The 20,198-nt window shown below is 36.1% G+C and overlaps 1 protein-coding gene across 7 annotated transcripts in view; it reads left to right on the top strand.

The window, feature by feature from the left end:
• Positions 1-19,236, top strand: part of LOC109112152 (phosphatase and actin regulator 4A-like) — a 60,182-nt gene extending 40,946 nt beyond the window's left edge. For 4 of the 7 annotated variants that reach the window (XM_042776038.1, XM_042776036.1, XM_042776034.1 and 1 more), the window contains 10 exons: positions 1,125-1,697; positions 6,610-6,741; positions 8,023-8,524; positions 9,784-10,037; positions 12,245-12,401; positions 13,335-13,390; positions 13,540-13,601; positions 14,497-14,634; positions 14,943-15,019; positions 17,568-19,236. In XM_042776038.1, coding sequence (XP_042631972.1) covers positions 1,125-1,697; positions 6,610-6,741; positions 8,023-8,524; positions 9,784-10,037; positions 12,245-12,401; positions 13,335-13,390; positions 13,540-13,601; positions 14,497-14,634; positions 14,943-15,019; positions 17,568-17,583 — 1,967 coding nt within the window. In that variant the 3' untranslated portion in view covers positions 17,584-19,236. The remainder of the gene's footprint in view (positions 1-1,124; positions 1,698-6,609; positions 6,742-8,022; positions 8,525-9,783; positions 10,038-12,244; positions 12,402-13,334; positions 13,391-13,539; positions 13,602-14,496; positions 14,635-14,942; positions 15,020-17,567) is intronic. The other 3 variants (XM_042776039.1, XM_042776040.1, XM_042776041.1) reach the window with 3 other exon arrangements.
• Positions 19,237-20,198: the final 962 nt, after the last annotated feature.

Here is a 20,198-nt window from a genome sequence, read left to right as displayed (position 1 = left end):
AAAGACACATAACGTATAACAGGTGCTGAAAAATAAATTTGTAAAATAAATAGATGGATTGATTGCTTTGGCTGTGTCTTGGTCAACCACTGATCAAGCTGGTCAAGTGAATTTGCCACAAAACAGAAAGCTGCTTGATTAAACGTGACTTCTATGTGAGCTGTGATTCATACATCGATTATTAAAAGTGGACATTTTTTTTAAAATGCACTTCTTTTAACTCTTATTAAGAGTTGTTCCAATTTTGAAAGACAGCTACATTTAAGTGTTTTTTTATTTTATTTATTGAATTATTTAATTTATTTTTAATAAACTAGCCACTCCAGCTGTTTTTAAAGAGTTTAAATGCAAAACTGCAATTTTTTGTTTATTTATATCGATGTATATCGCCCAGATGTTCAATATCAGTGCGTCCCTAGTATTGCTTTTTTTTTTTTATTTATATTTATTTATATGTTTCTGAATATATTTAAATTGATTGTATTCATATTTTCATAGCTTTTTATTATTATTATTCTTATTCTTTTTATTATTACCTGTCCTGCCACCTCTTATTAGCTCTTTAGCCAATCAAAGAAATTGGATCATAATATACTTCAGTGTTGGTTTTTGTTGTATGTATTTTTTTTTTTTTTTTGGTATAAGTATTTATATTTGTGTTAGTTTTGCTTGAGCTCTTTAAAGCAGCTTATATCAGGTTCTTGAGTAACAGCTTAGCCATATGCCCACTATTTAGTTTGAGTGCTGATTATACAATTCATGCAGTTGTATTTCAGAGTGAAAAAAGCTTGCTAGAACTGCAGAACTCCAGTATACACTAGAAGTTTTGCTCGCAGCACAGCGATGCTAAAGACCCCAGGAAACAGCTTGATTCCTGAATTGGCATATCAGCAATTGAAACAGGAAGTGTACATCGATTGGCTCATTATTGTGCAGTATATTTGGTATATTTATGCCCTCAGACCACAAAACTGCCATTTTGACTTCTCGGGGTCTTTAAAGCGCTCCTGCACCTCACTGTCCTTCTGTTTACATGCCGCCCCATGCCTGATTTACTCATGCCTGCTGCTGTGACTGTGCCGTATTTATGTATGTTTGTGCATGTGTCTTGTGCTCACCATTAGGATCAGTAGGTGTGCGGTTTGTTCCTGAGCCCAAACCTGCACCAATTACCTCCACTAAAGAGTCCCAGCCACCCCCTAAACAGGCCATTCTCCCTCCCAAGTGGCTGATGTCTTCCTCCTCCTCCACTGAGACTGCTCCAGTCCCATCCTCGTCCTCCTCCTCTTCATCATCATCCTCGTCTTCATCATCATCCTCTGCTCCCCCCATTGCTAAGCCTCCTCCTCGGACTGTGTCCTTAAACGTAGATGACTCCTCCCATAATAATCCCAGTCCTTCTGTAACAGCGGGAGACTGTGAAGTCCCTCCCACTGTTCCCGCCCACTCCACTCCTCCCACTGTTCCCGCCCACTCTACCCCTCCCACTGTTCCTGCCCACTCCACTCCTCCCACTGTTCCTGCCCACTCCACTCCTCCCACTGTTCCCGCCCGCTCTACCCCTCCCACTGTTCCTGCCCACTCCACTCCTCCCACTGTTCCCGCCCACCCCAACCCTCCAGCCCCTGCTGCCCCTAAACAGCCGCCACTGCCCCCTCCCAAACCCACCCATCACAACAACAACACTGCGCTGCAAGGTGAGTTATTATTTGTCCTGTCAGCTTTTGCTCCAAAACTGCATCTGTAAAGTGTATGTGGCTTCATGCTGCTTCCTTAATAGACCTTAGCCAGAGTAGTGCAGAATGATAAAAGTATGAGCTGTTCGAAGACCTGGATATATCAGAGGGGTTTAATGTTGTTTTTTAGGTGTGGGGAAGAGGGGGTTTTATTTAATTTTAAGGTTAAAGAAAAGATATGAGGTTTTTATATATTTTTTATTATATTTTTATGGGTATTCCTAAGTGCAGTTCTTGAAAAATTCTTAAGAAGTAATCAAATATTTTCTTGAGAACATCGTATTGTTTTCTCGAGAACAAAATTTCTGTTTTGCGATTGTTGCTGAAGACTTGCTGATCAAGTCCATACACCTCAAAGGCCGTCTTTCGCGCTGCCTTCAGATTACTGCAGTAATCATATTAAGCCTGCACACTTATGTTGTGTAATACTAATTTTTTGTACATCCCAGAATATGCCGATGTCGTCGGCACAGACTTATTTTATGTTACATGTATATTTTAAATTATGGAAACAGATTGGATATGCTTCTTATGTCTACTTCATAATATTTTTTTTCAGTGGCTTTCAAAAAGTGGGTGTCTAAATAATGTGTGAATGAGCAAATGCGTGATATGTTTGTGTGCGAGTGTGTGTACTACTAGAGTGAGCACGTCCTGTGTATGAGCACTATTGTTATTACAAAATTAAAAACAAGGTCCCTATTTGAGTCATTTTCAGTAGAGTTGTCTCTACAGAAAAAGTCATATCATGCATACATAATTCATAATGACTCATGCACATCTCTAGGAAAAGTAATAGGAATTATATGGAGCTAGTGTTATGTTGCAATGTTTCATATTTTAAACAACCCAATAGTTTCATTAAACATCTTCCCTTTAGGGGATTTAAGATGTGTTGGCGTTTATCCTGATTGGGTTATTTTTGTAAAAAGGTAAGAGCAATGTTTTTGGGAATACAAATATTAAAAACTTTCATTCTTAAATATCAGTTAAGAGCATTATTATTATTATTTTTATTTTTTTCTCAGAATGTTTTGTTGCTCCAACCCTGGTCTGTTCTGTTCAGTACCAGATCATGCAGCACTGCACTGTAAACAGCTGGGTCTGGACCATCACCATACATAGTGTACATGTCCCTGACTGTTGTACATTGTCTTCCTCATGGATAGTCCTTCTGTAGATAGTTTTCCATGCACCACCTGCCTGTGTGGTCATACTGTGCTTTCATTGTGTCAGCAATCGGCTATATTGTTTTGACTCGGTACAGATTCATATTTAATTCATATTTAATCAACAGAGCTTCATTTTACTGGTGATACAGCCTTCATTCATTCATTGTACAGGTCAAAAGTTTGGAAACATAACTATTTTTATGTGTTTTGAAAGAAGTCTCTTCTGCTCATCAAGCCTGCATTTATTTGATCAAAAATACAGAAAAAACAGTAATATTGTGATATATTATTACAATTTCCTTATCCCTTTAAATTATCATTTATTTCTGTGATGCAAAGCTGAATTTTTAGGATCATTATCACATGATCCTTTAGAAATCATTCTAATGATGATTCATTATCAAAGTTGGAAACAGTTCTGCTGCTTAATATTTTTTCAGAACATGTGATACTTTTTTAGGATACTTTGATGAATAAAAAAAAAGAAGCTATTTTTTAAAATATAAATATTTTTGTAATAACATATACACTACTGGTCAGTAATTTGGGGTCAGTATTTTTTTTTTTCTTTTTTTTTTAAATAAAATCAATGCTTTTATTCAGCAAGGATGTGTTAAATTGATAAAAAGTGATAGTAAAGAATATATATTATTGGAATTTTTTATTTTTATTTTGAATAAATGCAGTTCTTTTTAACATTTTATTCATCAAATATATTAGACAGCAGAACTGTTTCCAACACTCATAATTAAATCAGAATATTAGAATGATTTCTAAATGATCATGTGATAGACTGGATGTTACATGTGACACTGAAGGCTGGAGTAATGATGCTGAAAATTCAGCTTTGCATCACAGGAATAATTTTTATTTAAGTATATTCAAATAGAAAACTACTATTTTAAGTTGTAATAATATTTCACAATATTACTGTTTTTTTCTGTATTTTTGATCAAATAAATGCAGGCTTGATGAGCAGAAGAGACTTCTTTCAAAAACATTAAAAATAGTAATGTTTCCAAACTTTTGACCTGTACTGTATATGATTTAGCTTGGACAATACCAGACTTTATTCAGACTTGGAGTTATGCTTACAGCTGTTTTGTTTATATACAAATTTTCTGTTGGAATAAAAACATTTGTAACACTTTGCATTAAGGTTCAATTTGTTAACATTATTCAGTGTATTAGATCTCATAAACAGTACATTAAACTAACTACTAGACTACTAGATTAATGTAAATGTATAAATATATTATTGTTCTGAAATTCATGTTTATGCCAAATTCACATATTCACATTCAGCTTGTTAAAACTATTATCTTGTAAATTCACATCAGGACTTTTGATTATCAGCACAAAGTCTGGTGCACACTGTAGCTGTCTTAGGTGATATTACAGTATTAAGGCTTAGTTTATTATGCAATTTCTTACATATACATAATGAAGAAACTTCTATGGCATTGAGCAAAGAATATACTGACAGGTGTCGACATTGAGGTGCAGTGTTACGTAGAAAGTTTAACCACACACAATCCTACTGTCAGTTTCAATTACTTCTTTATTTCCATTTTTATTTATTGATTTGTTTATGGCTTTTGTGTGATTGTAATGTATAGGACAGTGAAGAGAAGCAGGAAGGTAGAGGACAAGAGAGGGGGAATGCTTTGTGCCACGGGGGCATTTCAGCTGTATGTCATGAGCACTTTTCTTCATTTTTCCCACATTAGAATCAGGTTGGTTAGTAATAGATGAAGTGAATCAGGTGTGTTAGTTTCTGCTGCTCCCTCCCTCTGAAGCCCAGAAACAGATGAGCATTCCAGTGAGATGACAGGCTCAGGCATGTCTCTGGGCTGTTTGTTCTGCTGTGCTGGCACACCGTTCACTGAGCAGCTTCATATCTCACACACACCTGTCTCTGAGTGCTGCAGCGGCCCCGGGGTCAGCCACCTCTGAGGACATACACACAGCTACACTGAGACACAATGATTGTTGTCTGACAGGTTTTGAATGTACTGTGCACAACAAATCATACAAAAATGGCCAAAGAAAAACTTGGGCAAGGGATGGAAAAAAAGTAAGTGTGTGTGTGTGTGTGTTCAATGTTCCTGTAGAATTAAGTGTGTCTGTTTGTCCTACATAGCAGCTGATTCCCTGTCTGCTCACAGACATGAGAACTCCCTGTACTTTTGTTCTCAGCTTATTTTGTTGTTAGTACAATTGAGACCGCCCACTTTTTCAGCCACCTGGGTTCTGGATGTATTTCCCCTTTCATTTTCTACATTTTAGAAAAGCCTTCAGTCAAAATTCTAAGCCATGAACAACATTATGGATGAAAGTAACCACCCTTATATTATGTTTAAATGTCTGATTGGTTGAATCATTGAGTTTTAATATGCATACATTAATATGCAGCTAATTTTCTATCGGTTGTTCCAGCAGATTTTAGAAGAGAGCCCAAGCTGATGGTTTAAAGTGTCATTGCGGAAAGTTAACTTTAGACATGTTGTGGCCCAGTGGCATGAGAGGCAGGCGGCAGCTGCCCAAGTGTCAGAAACACAGCACACACATCCCTGTTCAACAGGATCCATTTATAGACGCCTCTAGTCCAGATACCAGGACAATCCCATTTCAGTTGTATTTCTTGAACAGTTGAGAGACTGAGGTAATGAAAAATATTAAAACTGCATGAGGCCATTGACTTTACTGATGTGTATTCTTAGATTTGCCTTTTTTTGGTGAGGCTGGTTCGGTTAAATACAGTCGATTACCAATTTAAGTGTTTCCCACAGACTGGTTTATACTGGCTTTGTTTTTGGAAGTCTTGCTTACATGTTTCACTTGTATTTAAGATTACATTTTCTCACTTCATTTCAGCTCAATTTACTTATAAAGGCTTTAAATTTGTTTGGTAGATTTGACTTTATCACAGTTGGAGTTAGCGGAAGCGTGTCTTTCTGGACCCCTGATAAAACCAAGCGAGTTGCAAATAATCATATGCATTCTACCGCCTTTCATCATACTTTTGCTATTGGTTGAGTCAGAAGCTGACATGTTGGGATGCTCTTACTGGGTTTACACTTACCTATAGTGTTTAATTTACTTATAGTTAGTTAACCTTCCCTAAAAATGCTGTCATCAATTACATGAGGGTGTCATTCAAAAGTTGCTGGGTTTTTGCGTTATTCAAGACATTTTAGTCTTTTGTTGATCTTTTTAAATTTTTTTATGACATTTTAATCAAACTTGAACAATTTCCATTTTTCTATTAAAAAAAATAAAATAAATTACAAATGAATTGAGCAGTGTAATCCAAGTCTTCCAAATAGAAACAATTAATTTATATGATAAACCGATTTAATTTAAGCATTAATTTGCATAAAAGCATTGCTGCAAAAGCAAATCTCATTGGTTTTCACACATCCAACTTTAGTGCTTCCAATTACCATATTTGACGAGCTCTACAGTATGTATGTGCGTTGATCAGTGTTTATAGGTGAATTTAAGCCTAAATTACATCTGTTCACCATATAAAGTAATCATATCTTCAGAGGACAGATGTTTCACTTATGGCTGAACTATCCCTTTAAGGGTTTGGAGGTTTTATTAGGTGTCACCTGTTGAACTGGACCAGTGTCCAACAGTACGTGTGATTGTTGTTTGAGATGCTAAAAACATATTTCCCCTCGTCCACCCCAAAGCTTCAACGTTACAAAGATCTTACAAAGCTCCGCCTCCTCAGTACTGGACGAGCTGGAGACGGCAGGCAGAGTCTGGAGTCTATCTCTCCCTGCCCACCTACCTCAGCCAAAGGGGTGCTCAGCTCCGCCCAGGTAGCCCTGGTGCCGCCCCGTCCCACACCAGCTGGCATGCATGTCCTAATGCTCTAATAACCTCACAGAGTCATGCTTGTTTTCACACCCATACTCAAGATCTCCATGATCCTGCTCCAAATCACTGCGATTACTGAGAACTAATGAATGGGGTTCAGTTCATCCTGTTCAAAGGATATGAAAATTACATGATACCACGATTGAAGATTAACAGAATAACTAGTAAAGAAGACAAAATTCAGAATCAATCTGGTTGACATCTGAAAATGTACCTGTATACTAACATTTCACCCTCTTGCAGAATTTAAAAGTTGTCACTGAACAGCAAGTACACTGTCTAGAGGTTTTTTAGAGGTATAGATCTGGCCTGCACGTAAGGTGAAGATTTTTGACATTTAGCCCAGAAACATACTTTACGCAAGTGCACAAATTCAGACATGAATGTTTGGCCGACACGTTGCAAGTTCATACTTAACCTGCACTTTCACAGTACTCAAGACAGGAGTTATTTTCTTCACGTCTGTGTATTAACGTGGCATTAGGAAACGAAGTAGGGTTGATTTCGAATTCATGTTCATTTTAACTAACTTGCTCAGAAAGATTCTCTTCTAACGTTGCTCTGCCATGACAGTAGTTGGCCTGATTTTTGAAGAAAGGCGTTTAAGGCCCGTTCACACCAAAAATGATAACAAATGACAACTGTATTAGTGTCCACACCAACGGACGTTTCTTATGTTCTAATAACTATAAACACACACTGAAGTTTTGTCGTTTGCTGCTTTAAACGATTAACTGTCAATGTTTTATTTGCGCATCTGTGAAAAAAATTCTGAAAGTGATTCAGATGATATCGTTGCTCTGTGGCATTGTTATAGTTGTGATGTGGATTTCCCAATTATTAACAATTATTAAAACTTCATAGTTATCATTAAATTTATCATCCTTGGTGTGAACAGGTCTTTCCTACGTCGTCTCTTGTGGCAGCATTCAGTATGTAACTCGTTTCTAGCTAGGATTTGTGTTCATAAACTTGCACAGAGTGGTATGTTTTAGACCTTAATATTAAAACTGTTATCTGTAAAATCTATTATCTTAGAATATTAAATACTTCCTCATCTTGTACTAATACCATATGATTAATTCCATGGCATGCAAATCATTGTTTTAACATCCTAGCTTGGCTCTTTCATACCGACTGATTTGTTGTTGCCACATGTGCTTTAACCATCATTTCTTGTGAAGATTATTTTGATTGTATTTTTTTATTTATTTTTTCTACAGTGGATCCCTCTCAAGTCCCAGTCCCAGTCAAGCGATCTCCTCCCATTCCTCCAAAGAGGATGACTCCTGTGACCAAACACCACTCGGATGACCCTTCGGCCAATCAGCCTGAGCCTCCGTCTCCAGGCCCCACCTCCATCTCAGTCCCAGCCCCTGCTTCTGCCCCGCCCCCTGCCCAATCAGATGACAGCAGAAACTCAAACTCCGAAGCATTCTCTCCTCCTCCATCCCATATCCCGCCAACCCCTCCTCGCGCTCACCCACCTCCTGAGGTGCCCCACGTGGACCCGCCCAGCCCTACCACAGAGCCGCCCTCTCAGCTGCCCTTACCTCTGTACTTGCGTATCCAGAAAGCCTTGAACAGCCCAGTCCCAGTCCACCCCAACCAAGAAGGATCCCAGCGAGCTCATTCGCTTCTGTTTGAATCACCTCCAGACTTTCTCACCGAGGCCCCAGGAGGGGGGCGGTACTCTCTTCCCGTCACTATCGAACCTCTGCGACTGTGAGTGTGCATATCAGTTTATCTCAGAACTTGTACGCTTGTGCTACTTTTTGCATCCCACGAAGAAATGTTGCCTAGTATTAATGCTGCTCATGTGTACTATACATATTAGACCTAAAGCAATAGTTCACCCGAAAATGAAATTTTTCTGGAAATGTCATCACCCTCAGGCCATCTGAGATGTAGTTGAGTTTGATTTGGATAAATGTAGCATCACTTGCTCACCAGTGGATGCTCTGCAGTGAATGGGTGCCGTCAGAATGAGAGTCCAAACAGCTGATAAAACATCACAATAATCCACAAGTAATCCACACCACTCCAGTCCATCAGTTAATGTCTTGTTAAGTGAAAAACTGAATGTTTGTAATTAACAAATCCAGAATTAAGGTATTTAAACTTCAAACAGTCACTTCTGGTCAAAATATGAGTCCATAATACATAATAATGCTTATTCCAATGAAAAAGTCCATCTCCTGTTTTCCTCTCACATCAAAATCCACCCACATATTTATTTAGGTCTGTTTAGATCTGTTTGTAAACCATGCTTAATCTGTTAATATTATTCTCCTGATTCAGATGGAAGATTTTTTAATGGAGAAAGCAACATTTTGGATAAAGGACTTTTATTTTAGTCAGTATCATTGGTAACACCTTAATGATGGTTTTGTTTATTACAGTTTTTTTACTTCACAAGACATTAATCGATGGATTGGTTTGGATTATTGTGATGTTTTTATTAGCTGTTTGGACTCTCATTCTGACGGCACCCATTCACTGCAGAGGATCCATTGGTGAGCAAGTAATGCAATGCTACATTTCTCCAGATCTGTTCCCATGAATAAACAAACTCTTACCCTGAGGGTAAATACATTTTCAGCAAATCTTTCCACTTTAATTTTCACTGCAAAGATTATGGCCGACCAGTGCATACATCCTGTGCCTGTGTGAGGGGAAGTAACTCTCCAGTCCAGCAGGTGGCAGTAGTCTGTCAGTCAAAAAGAGAAATCGTAAGTGCTGTGCCTGCAGATATTCAAACCGATTACAAAGCAGAACATGCTTGCCTCTTCTACACCCATCTCATTAGAGTGATCTCTTTTGAGATCTTGGTTTGTCAATGCATTTAAATTGTCCTAGTGATGCTACATACACTATACTACATTTATAATATGTTACATGCATGCTGTGTGCTGCGGTAAATATGTACACAACCACACACCATTTATATGTTCAGTGTGTTTTTATGATTATGTATTGTTTAGGCCTGAGGATGATGATTTTGACATTGAAGAAGAGCTGCAGAAACTGCGGCCCGCCCCTCGGCCCACACAACAGCCGGAGCTGGAGCCGCGCAGTCGTCGCGGTCTGGTAGAAGACCCACAGGTCACTGTCATTCCTGAGGATGCGGGACATGGAAACAGTGATGATGAGGACGAGGAGAGCGATTCGGATGGACCCATCCATTACAGAGATGACGATGAAGAAGATGATGATGATGATGAGAATGTTCCCATGAGTATGATCCTTTTATACTCTCTGACCAGCTGTATGAGGGTTATTTACTTAATGTCCTGCACTAATATGTGCATTAAAAACAGCACTTTACTGTTGCCTCAGGTGGCATTTTAAAACATGAATCTGTGGAATAAGGTGTTAGAACTCTGATTGGCTTTGTCACAAAAAAAAAACATTCAAAAGTTTGGGGTCAGCATACATTGAATCTATATATAATGTATGCTGATAGGGATGTGACGAGTTATGTTAATTAAATGTCTGTAACACAGAAATAATGGTGTGTGGTTGAAAAGACTGTTTGTGTTGCTCTTTATGGATCAGCAGCAGCCTGAATGATTCATTCCAATAGTGAAACTAGTCTTTATGACTCCTTCATTAATTTTTTTATTTATTTTTTTTATTTTTTTTAATTTTGTTTAAATTTTTTTTTTTTTTAAGAAATTAAGATTTTGTCATTTTGACTAGTAAATTGTTTTTTTGTTTAGTTTTCTAATCTTTTTTTTTTCTTCAGAATAGTGAGATAATCGTGATCTCCAATTTATATATATATATAAAAAACATTATTCTCAATTTATCCATAATCGTGCAGCTCTAGTTTACATGTTGTATATTGCTGCATATAATAGATATAATATATTATATAGATATATAATAGAAGTTTAATTTCATAAAGCACAACCTGATTTCAAAATGTGCCTACATTTTTTGCATTTTGTTTTTCAGTTGAATAAAAGTTTATTTTTCCCTATATATTTCATCATGTGCCTATTCTTTTAAAAAAAAATTCTCTAAACCCAGTCTTGTCTCCTCTCGTGGGATAAGTGTCTCTCGACTTTTATTCAACAAAGACCAATTCAGTTGGTCAAAAGTGACAGTTAAGATATTTTAATGTTACAAACGATTTCAAATAAATGCTTTTCTTGCAACTTTCTATTCATCAAAACAATCTGAAAAAAATATATGTATAGAAAATCTACAGCACAACTGTAATAGGATAATAATCAGAAAAATATTTATTGAGCAGTAAATCAGCATATTAGAATGATTTCTGAAGGATCATGTGACACTGAAGACTGGAGAAATGATGCTGAAAATTCAGTTTTAAAATACATTCAGATAGAAAACAGTTATTTTAAACTTTAATAATGTTTTAGAATATAACTATTTTTACTGTATTTGTAATCAGATTAATGCAGCATAAGAGACTTGTTTCAAAGACATTAAAATAGGGCTGCACGATTAATCGAAAATTAAGTCGCAAAGGCGATAAATCGCAATTAGGCAGAATCTGCGATTGTCATGTGTATCTTTCAGTGAACCACGGTTCTGTGATCAGCAGTAAATCTCCATCCAAAGGCCAGAGGGCGCTCTCGCACTGAAACTCCAAATACGCCTGCAGAAGAAATCAGGAAATCATGAAATCCCTTTAGGTTAATGATGATGTGAACATGAATTATTTGATTTATTTGATTTGACTTGTATAATAATGACTTGGATAGTAGATTGTTTTTTTTTTTTCGTTTTGTTATAATGTTTATTATAAAGTATATAATAATGCAGTGCTAATTGCCATAGCCTTTATCACTGCATAGAATACAATGAAATACGTTGCATGCCTTATTCTGTGTAAGAAGCCACATCATCGCACAGAAGGATTTATTTCAAACACTCTACTGACGTTATTAAGTGAGTTTGGAGTAAAAACATGTTATTAAATGTGCTATTTTCACATGCTTTCAGATGGAGCAGCATTTACTACACAGAGAGCCGTAGTTCACTGACAAGCTATGTAAACAGCTTCCATAATCGCAGAATGATTTCTTCAATTTTATCGTGCGATTAAATCATCTGTGATTATGAAGGTGATTTTGTGTAGCTTGTCAGTGAACTACGGCTCTGTGTAGTAAATGCTGCTCCATCTGAAAGCACGTGATGGAGATTTACTACTGATCACAGAACCGGCTTTACTGACAAGATGTGCATGAAAATCGCATTCGATTAATCGTGCAGCCCTACATTAAAAAAATCATACAGACTCCAAACTTTTGAATGGTAAATGAATGGCTGGGTATCGTTCAAAAATGTTCATTATCAATACTAATACCTTGACTTTGATGCAGGAACTGATATTTTTCACTCTTGTGTCAGATTGGCCTACAAGTAAATCTAATGTGTACAAGTAAAAGTAATGTGTGTGTATCTCGTCAGGTGGTCTTGCCCTACGTGTGAAGCGTAAGGACACTCTAGCACTGAAGCTGGAGCGTCAGCAGGAGAAAGAGCAGTCTCAGGACCAGGAGAACATCACCTGGAACAACAAAGAGCAGTGGGAAGCTGTCCGCAACAAGATCGGCACCGCCCTCACAAGGTCTGCGTGTGCGTTCACTGCGGGTTTATGGGTCTTTGTACTGTCCACACTGACACTCAGAGGCATAGCAATAGGGCAGATCGTTTAAATAATCAGAAATGTTAATATTAACAGAGAGACTATTTACACTAAGTGCAGAAATCCCACCTTGTTGGCAGAGGTTATTTACAGTAACTCGGCCCACCGGTGTCTGTTTGGGACTGACCAAATTACAAAACACGCACAATGCACGACAGAAACAGTGGTGACGACTTTTAACGCTATCAACCCCAGATCAAATCTGCATTTTGCCTAACTCTTTCTTCTCCCTTTTTCCATTACTTATCAGATCGAAAAGGTGTTTATCTTCAATAAAAACTAAACAAATGTTTGAAAAGTGTAAATTAAGTGCCTCACGGGTATTTAATAAAACAGAGTTTATTGGGAAGGGTTAAGGTAGACGTAGAGAGGGCTTTATTGTCCCAATAAGGCAGCATCCATTAACTAATTTTAATAAATATGATTATTTACACGAAATGTGTTATTATTGCATACTATTTAATAATTTAATACAATACTGAGGTGTGAATATCTGCCACTATTTGCACAACGTATAAATAGCATCTAACTATTATTTACACTAGCAGAAAATAATGCTATTTGTACATAGTTCAAATAGCAAATATCGCTAAGAAAATGTTATAACTATATATTTCTACCATATATATGGCTATAAATATGAAGATGTACTGTATCTTGAAGACTGTATTATATTTGTATGTTATATTATTAAAGTCATTTTGTTAATTAAAAAAATAAGCACTTTAATGTTAGAAAAAAGTATGTTCTGTTAGATGTGTTTTGGCTACTTCTTGTATGTTGTAGTATTATATCTCTAGGTAATGATGAAGATACCCCCCGCTGACACTGTGTGTATTTTGCATGTTCTCACAGGAGGCTGAGTCAGAGACCCACCGCACAAGAGCTTGAGCAGAGAAACATCCTACAAGGTCAGTCTCACAGCCCTGGTCTCCTAATGCTCCATAGCATTTGTGGTCATTCATAGCTGGTGTAGTTCCCAGTTTTGTGATACTTCCAGTAAAAAATAAATAAATAAATAAAATAATAATAATAATATTGTCATGTTCTTCTTTTTCAGCCAAGAATGAAGCAGACCGACGGGCAGAAAGGAGTGAAATCAAGCGCAGACTGACCAGAAAGGTTTGGAGGCACACATCCATTACTTGTTTGAGTTTATTTCTCACGGAAGCCTCTAAAAGGTTTTTTTTTTTAATCAGTTTTGTTTACAAATACACTACCGTTCAAATGCTTGGAGTCAGTAAGATTTTCTTTTCTTTTGTTTTTAATTCAGTCTCTTCTGCTCACCAGGTTTGCATTTAATTGATCAAAAATACAGTAAAACCAGTAATATAGTGCAATTAATATATTTAATATATTTTAAGATGTAATTTATTCCCCTGATGGCAAAGCTGGACTTTCAGCAGCCATTCACTCCTTTTGGTGCTGATTTGGTGTTTATGAACCAATTAAACATTGGTAATGTAATTTGGTGTTTATCAAACTTTTTTTTAGGATTCTTTAATGAATAGAAATTTAAAAAGTACAGCATTTATTTGCAATAGAATTGTCCCATTGTAAATGGCTTTACTGTCTTTTTTGATAAATTTAATGAGTCCTTTTGATTTGTAGAATTGTGTGAAAAAAAAAAAAAAAAAAGATCCCAAATTTTTGACTGGTGTCCCTGTGTTAAAAGTTTTGTTAATCAGGGGAAGTTTAAATAATTTACATTTTAAATCTTGCTCATGCAAGTTATCTATCTTTTTTTTTTTTTCATAATAAAACACCTTAAATCACTTCTGTTAGATATTTAAAATTCTTAATGTAATATAATACATATTAAAATATAAATGCTTGACGACTCTATCCTTTAACTTCTTAACTGTCAGTGAAAAGTGGACAAAAGAAAATGGAAACTAACAAAGTTATGATTTTCACACTCTTTTTGTTAGGCGCAAAATTATTTTGCTTGTGGTGAAAGTAGGCGCTAATCTTCCTGATCTTGTAAACAAATGTTATGTCATGTCTCTGTCTGCAGTTGTCCCAGAGGCCCACGGTGGCCGAGCTGCAGGCCAGAAAGATCCTGCGCTTTCATGAGTATGTGGAGTCCACTCACGCTCAAGACTACGACCGGCGCGCCGACAAACCCTGGACCAAACTCACACCTGCTGACAAGGTCCGACCCAATCACTGCTCTCAGCTGCCCACTAGTGGTGACCGACATAACAGCACTTATATAGTGTCTTATGTAAATTGTAAAGAGTTACATAAAAACATTTGCAGTTAATTGAAAACCACAAAACCTTCGTGCCAAACAAATCTTATTTGAAAAGGCACAACAACATTTCTCAACCATATTGAGGTTAAAGTATTGGAATTGTATGTTGATTTGACCACATGACACTCTCAATAAGCTGTTTTATAACTCAGTACAACCAGTGATACTCTGAGTGTTGATGATGTTCTTTCTTTGTCCTCTTCCAGGCGGCCATAAGAAAAGAGCTGAACGAGTATAAGAGCTCAGAAATGGAAGTTCATGTGGAGAGCAGGATATACACCAGGTCTGAGACTTTCAGCACTTTTTTATTTTTTATTTGGTATATATATATATATAATCACATTAATATATTGATTTTATTTTGGTAATTTGGTCAAATATTTTTTATAACAATATAAAAACACCATAACCCAGCAGCCAAAACCTGATTACCAGCAAGTCAATATACAGGTAACTAATCTGAAAAAGATGGTGTATGTCTGTATTAATTCGAATTCTGGATCTTATTCAGAATATCCACATTGATCTTGATCTTTATCTGTATCTGCAGAACCATTAATATTTTTGGGGTTATTTTGTTTTTTTTTTCTTTATTTTGAATTTTTATATATTTATTGGGTGGTATAAAATTGCAATATTGACAAATTGCGAGTTAAGAAGTCAGAGATAAAAAGTCAGAATTGCGGGAAAATAGTGAAATTTGGAGTTTATATCTCACAATTCTGTAAAAAAAAAAGTCAGAATTGTGAGATAAAAAGTCGCAATAACCTTTTTTTTTATTATTCGGTGGCTTCCATATCATGCTCAACAAGCCTGCAATTATTTGATCAAAAATACCATAAAAACAGTGATATTGTGAAATATTCAGTTAATATTGTTGACGAATAATTTTCGTCATAAATTTTGTCAACATTTTTTTTCATATCATTGTTATTGTGAAATATTCAGTTAATATTTCAGCCTATGTAACCTATGTAATACTTTTAATAATTGACTGAATACAGTTCTTTATTTGCACAAAATAAACTAATCTTTTCTGTGAAATTTAGTAATTAAGTAAATTCTGTAATAGTAGTAATATAAAACAATAGAACACCTCCCAAAATACAATAGAAGAAAATGTAATGGATTTAAGGGTTATAATGGGAATTATATTGGCTTTAATCTAAACTATAATGGTGTTTACTGGTATTTGATGGATCCTATTGGTGGGATGTAATCTGTCAGATGGAAAACAATAGAACAACAGTAATTATTATTGGAATAATGCCCAAAACACACTACAAAAAGGAATTTTGTAATTCTTTTAATGGAAACCATAAGAATTTCTTTGATGGTTTCTATAGTTTTTTTCAGCAGGGTAATGATACCCATACTGTGCTGCACACTATTGACAAATTAAACTAAAGCATGACTTTGCAAAATTAAAATTGCAAATCAAATCGCAATTGCAATATCTATCAAAAAAAAAAAATCGCAATTAGATATTTTCCCCAAATCGCACAGCCCTAGCGTATTCACGTAAACCCAATCAGTTATGTCTTATGTGAATGTAAACAGTTGGGAGAATATCGGATGTGTGTACCAGTATTTTGAATCCGTGCATTTAAAGGGACAGCAGCCTAATTTAGCTGCCATTGTCTGTGTCCTTATTGTTAATAAATCAACGGAAAAAAAGAGAGAATGTCAATCACTGCTCTTGACTGAATCCCTTCAGTAGCCCCAATTAGGATTAATCTAAACGTAATTTATATAAAGAAATGTCTGCTTGAAAGGATTAATCTAAACGTAATTTATATAAAGAAATGTCTGCTTGAAAGAATGTGGTAATCATGTTGTTATAAAGAATGCATGTTATATAACCGTTGGTATTTCATTGAACAGAAGACCGTGTTCTTGTTTCTTTTATATGTTTTTTTATTGAATATATAATGAGTTTGGAAATTTTAAAGAAATGCTTAATGCATTACACTGTAACTAAACCCATTAGATTTTAGCTGACTGTATCTCCTGTAGATTCCAGCGTCAAGAAATGTGTCTGTCCACACCAGACGCGACAGAATCGCTCTAATATCACAGCCATTCACAAGTGCAGAAGCGCACACGTTTATCATCTAATCATCTAATATGAAAGCTTTATTAGTAAATACAGAGTGACTGATACCATCTTTGTTATGGAATACACTTGTTGGTTTCGCACTGAGTTCATGTTTGTTTCAATTTATTTTCAAGATCTGAGGTAAACTTTCTATTGTTGCTTTCAGTATGGCTTTAGATGTCTCGCAAAATATATTCAAACTCACATTAGACACTTTTAAATCAAACACACTTTGAATTAAACAAAGTATGTGAGATTATCACTGTCGTAGTTTGGATGTTGTCTAAGCCATGACGTAGCAGAAATAGAAACCATTTCTAAAATAGAAACTTTGCGTTGCCATTGCAGCTGGTTTGGACATAAACTCAGATTAACACAGAAAAGATGAGGACTCTGTGTATTCAGATGACTAAAGTATGACTAAAACTAAACAGTATTTCAATCTTAATCAAAATTTGCTGCCAAAATGAACACTAGAAATATTGTTACCATTTAAATGAACTGATTATGTTTAAAAAAAAAAAAATGTATTTTTGCTGAAAAGCATTAGTTACTTCTACAACAGAAATGGAGAGTTGTTCGTAGAATGGCATTGAAAGTGTTTGGGGCGTTCTCCTTTTCTTTTTTTTTACTTAGTTTTTTCCCTGATTAAAAGCAATAATTAGAAAATAATGTGCATGTGAACATGATCATAGTCTTGGACTTTATAATGAAAATGTTATGTCTTTCGCAGGTTTCATCGGCCATAATCAGCATCTCAGAAGAGGAAGCCCCAGGCGGATGAAAGCTGCAGCTAAAAGCCTGTTTCCCGTGATCCTGTACTGACGAGAGCCCAGGCCAGCCGCTCGGTGCTCTGGATGTGTGCAGGATGCTGGTACTTGTTAATTCAGACACTTGGGGAGCGGGTTTGGAGGGCCAGCGCTCCGTAGAGTCCCTGATGATTCCCACGGCCAGAGTATTTGAGGGAGAAGAGGACACAGGACTGCGTGGAGTGGGCTGTTTTAATTGTCTTTATGGTGCACACGTTTCTGAGATCAAGAATAGGCTTGTGTACACAACAATAATACTGTTATGGAAATTATGACACTGGTGATTAAACTGTTTGATTGGTGAGCGATTATGAGAGACCCTGTGTGTGTGTGTGTGTGTGGGTGTGTGTAATGAGATATGCTGTCCACTTATGCCTTAACACTGGTGCATGACTGTCTTTAGCCTGACTTTGGAGGAATACAGAAGAAAGTCTGTTGACTGTTTCTCGTGCTGAACACACACTTACTGATATGTGTGGATCTGAAAGCACATCTCTGACATTCTCAGGACATCGGCACACAGTCTCACTTTCTCTTCATGTGCATTTTACTGTAAATTACCATAGTTTTACTGTTTCACACTGATAAAACACCTGCTTTAATATTTTTCTTCTCTTTTTAACAATACAGCACTCCACTTTAGGTATTTCAAGGTGAATCCCACAAAAACATCCCATATTTTAACCCTAAAATCATAAGAATGTTTTTTTTTTGTTTTTTTTTTTAGCATGGAGAAAATGAAGCCTATAAATCAGAAATATTTTTAGCATTGTGATATTATTTGCATCAGATTTCCTCCTAAATTATTTTTATTATAATGTGTTGGATTTTGAGTATTTACTTTTGAGTATTTTTCTGCTTCTTCTCGTGCATTTTTCTCAATGCTAATTATTGTTACTGTAATTGTTTTTTTTTTTATTACAGTAAAATACTATAATATTTTTTTTTTCCTATAAACATGGATAAAAAGCAATAAAAAAAAATCACATATTACCATAATAAGAATGAGATTTTATTTATTTTTATTTTATCTTTTCACAATGCCAAACATTTGAATGATCCTAAAGCTTCACTTTCTTTAAGCAAAGCGTTATTTTCTTCTCTTTTTTTTTCTTCTTTTTCATGTTGTTGACAGATTTCATGAGATTCAGCTCTTAATGATGATATAGTTCACCATGCATTGAACAATTTAAAACAAAATGGTTGATGTTACATCATGCAGTCATTGTAAAAATCTTGCATTTTGGAGTGGTACATAAAATGAGACTCATTTCCATGTCACTGCTAGTGTTATGCTACACTTTTTTGTAGGTCACCAGAGGGCCTGTGCACTGTATAGAGACATGCTGTAGATTGAATTTTATTGTATATCTCATCTTCCTGACATCAAAAATGTGTTTTAATTGTAATTATAGTGTTGCACTATCCTGTTTTTATAAGGTGCAAACAGAATGACTACAGGTTAAGTGCTACAATGATCCGGTACAGAACAGCTGTATAGATACTTTTTTATGTAAAGATATATTAAAAGGACTGTCAAATAATACATGTACATTCACTTCACTAATAATTAAAACTAAACTGTGAGCATCATTTGGATCATGTTGGGGTTTATTTTACATAAAGACAACCTGGTGTACTCATGCATGGAACATATCAGTGTTACTTGGACGCCAAGTTAAATTTGATTCATTTTTACAACTATAGTAAATGCGTCCACCAACAAATGAATCAAAAATACACTGTTTTTTACCATGGTGTAATGTCATGGGTTTTGGGATGTATTCCATTTGGGGCCTGTAGAGGGCACTATTGATTCGCTCAGAATTACCAGCTGTCTTGTGTTTCTTTTACCTTTCTGATTGAGAATTTCTTACACCTTATTGCAATGGCTGTGTAATGGTGATGCTTGTTCTTACAGCATCGTATCAACACCTGTGTCTGTCTGCTGTGGTTTCAGAGTGAAATTATCTTTTTCATGAGCACTCAAAAGCTTTTGAAATGTTAATTAATAAGCTTGCAAAGGGGGGGATGCCATTGTGGCCTCCTTATTGATATGCCCACCCATCATGACATTTTGAAGTTTGCCTGTATCGTGAATTTTTAATGGCTAAAGCTTTTGTGATGTTTTTAAGTTTGCCTGTATCGTGAATTTTTAATGGCTTTCCACTGCTCTCCAACCCTCTTCAGTCCCTCTCTCAACCACATTCGCTAGCTAATTTATCTCAACGATGCACCGCTATACGGAAAGTACAAAGACAGAATTTTAAAGATTGTTTTCTCTGACGCATAAGGCCTTTTCTGTACCTCTTTCAAGTATATATCTTTCTTTATCTTTCTTTATCTGTCCTCTTCAGTCCCTCTCTCAACGAGAGGTTCAAAGACTAGCTTGTGCATGCGATAATTTTCTGGCAGTGTCAGATGTTTCGCACAGTGTGTTTGCAGTTACGACCCACGTTTTCTCCAATTAAAAATAGAAACGCGGCATGGCGTCGTAGCCTATGAGTCAGTAGGTGCACACACATAAAAACTCATACCACTAGCGCATGCTAATG

This window comes from Cyprinus carpio, chromosome A19 (genome assembly GCF_018340385.1).
Source record: "Cyprinus carpio isolate SPL01 chromosome A19, ASM1834038v1, whole genome shotgun sequence".
Lineage (NCBI taxonomy): Eukaryota > Metazoa > Chordata > Actinopteri > Cypriniformes > Cyprinidae > Cyprinus > Cyprinus carpio.
This window is presented reverse-complemented; position numbering and strand designations above follow the sequence as displayed.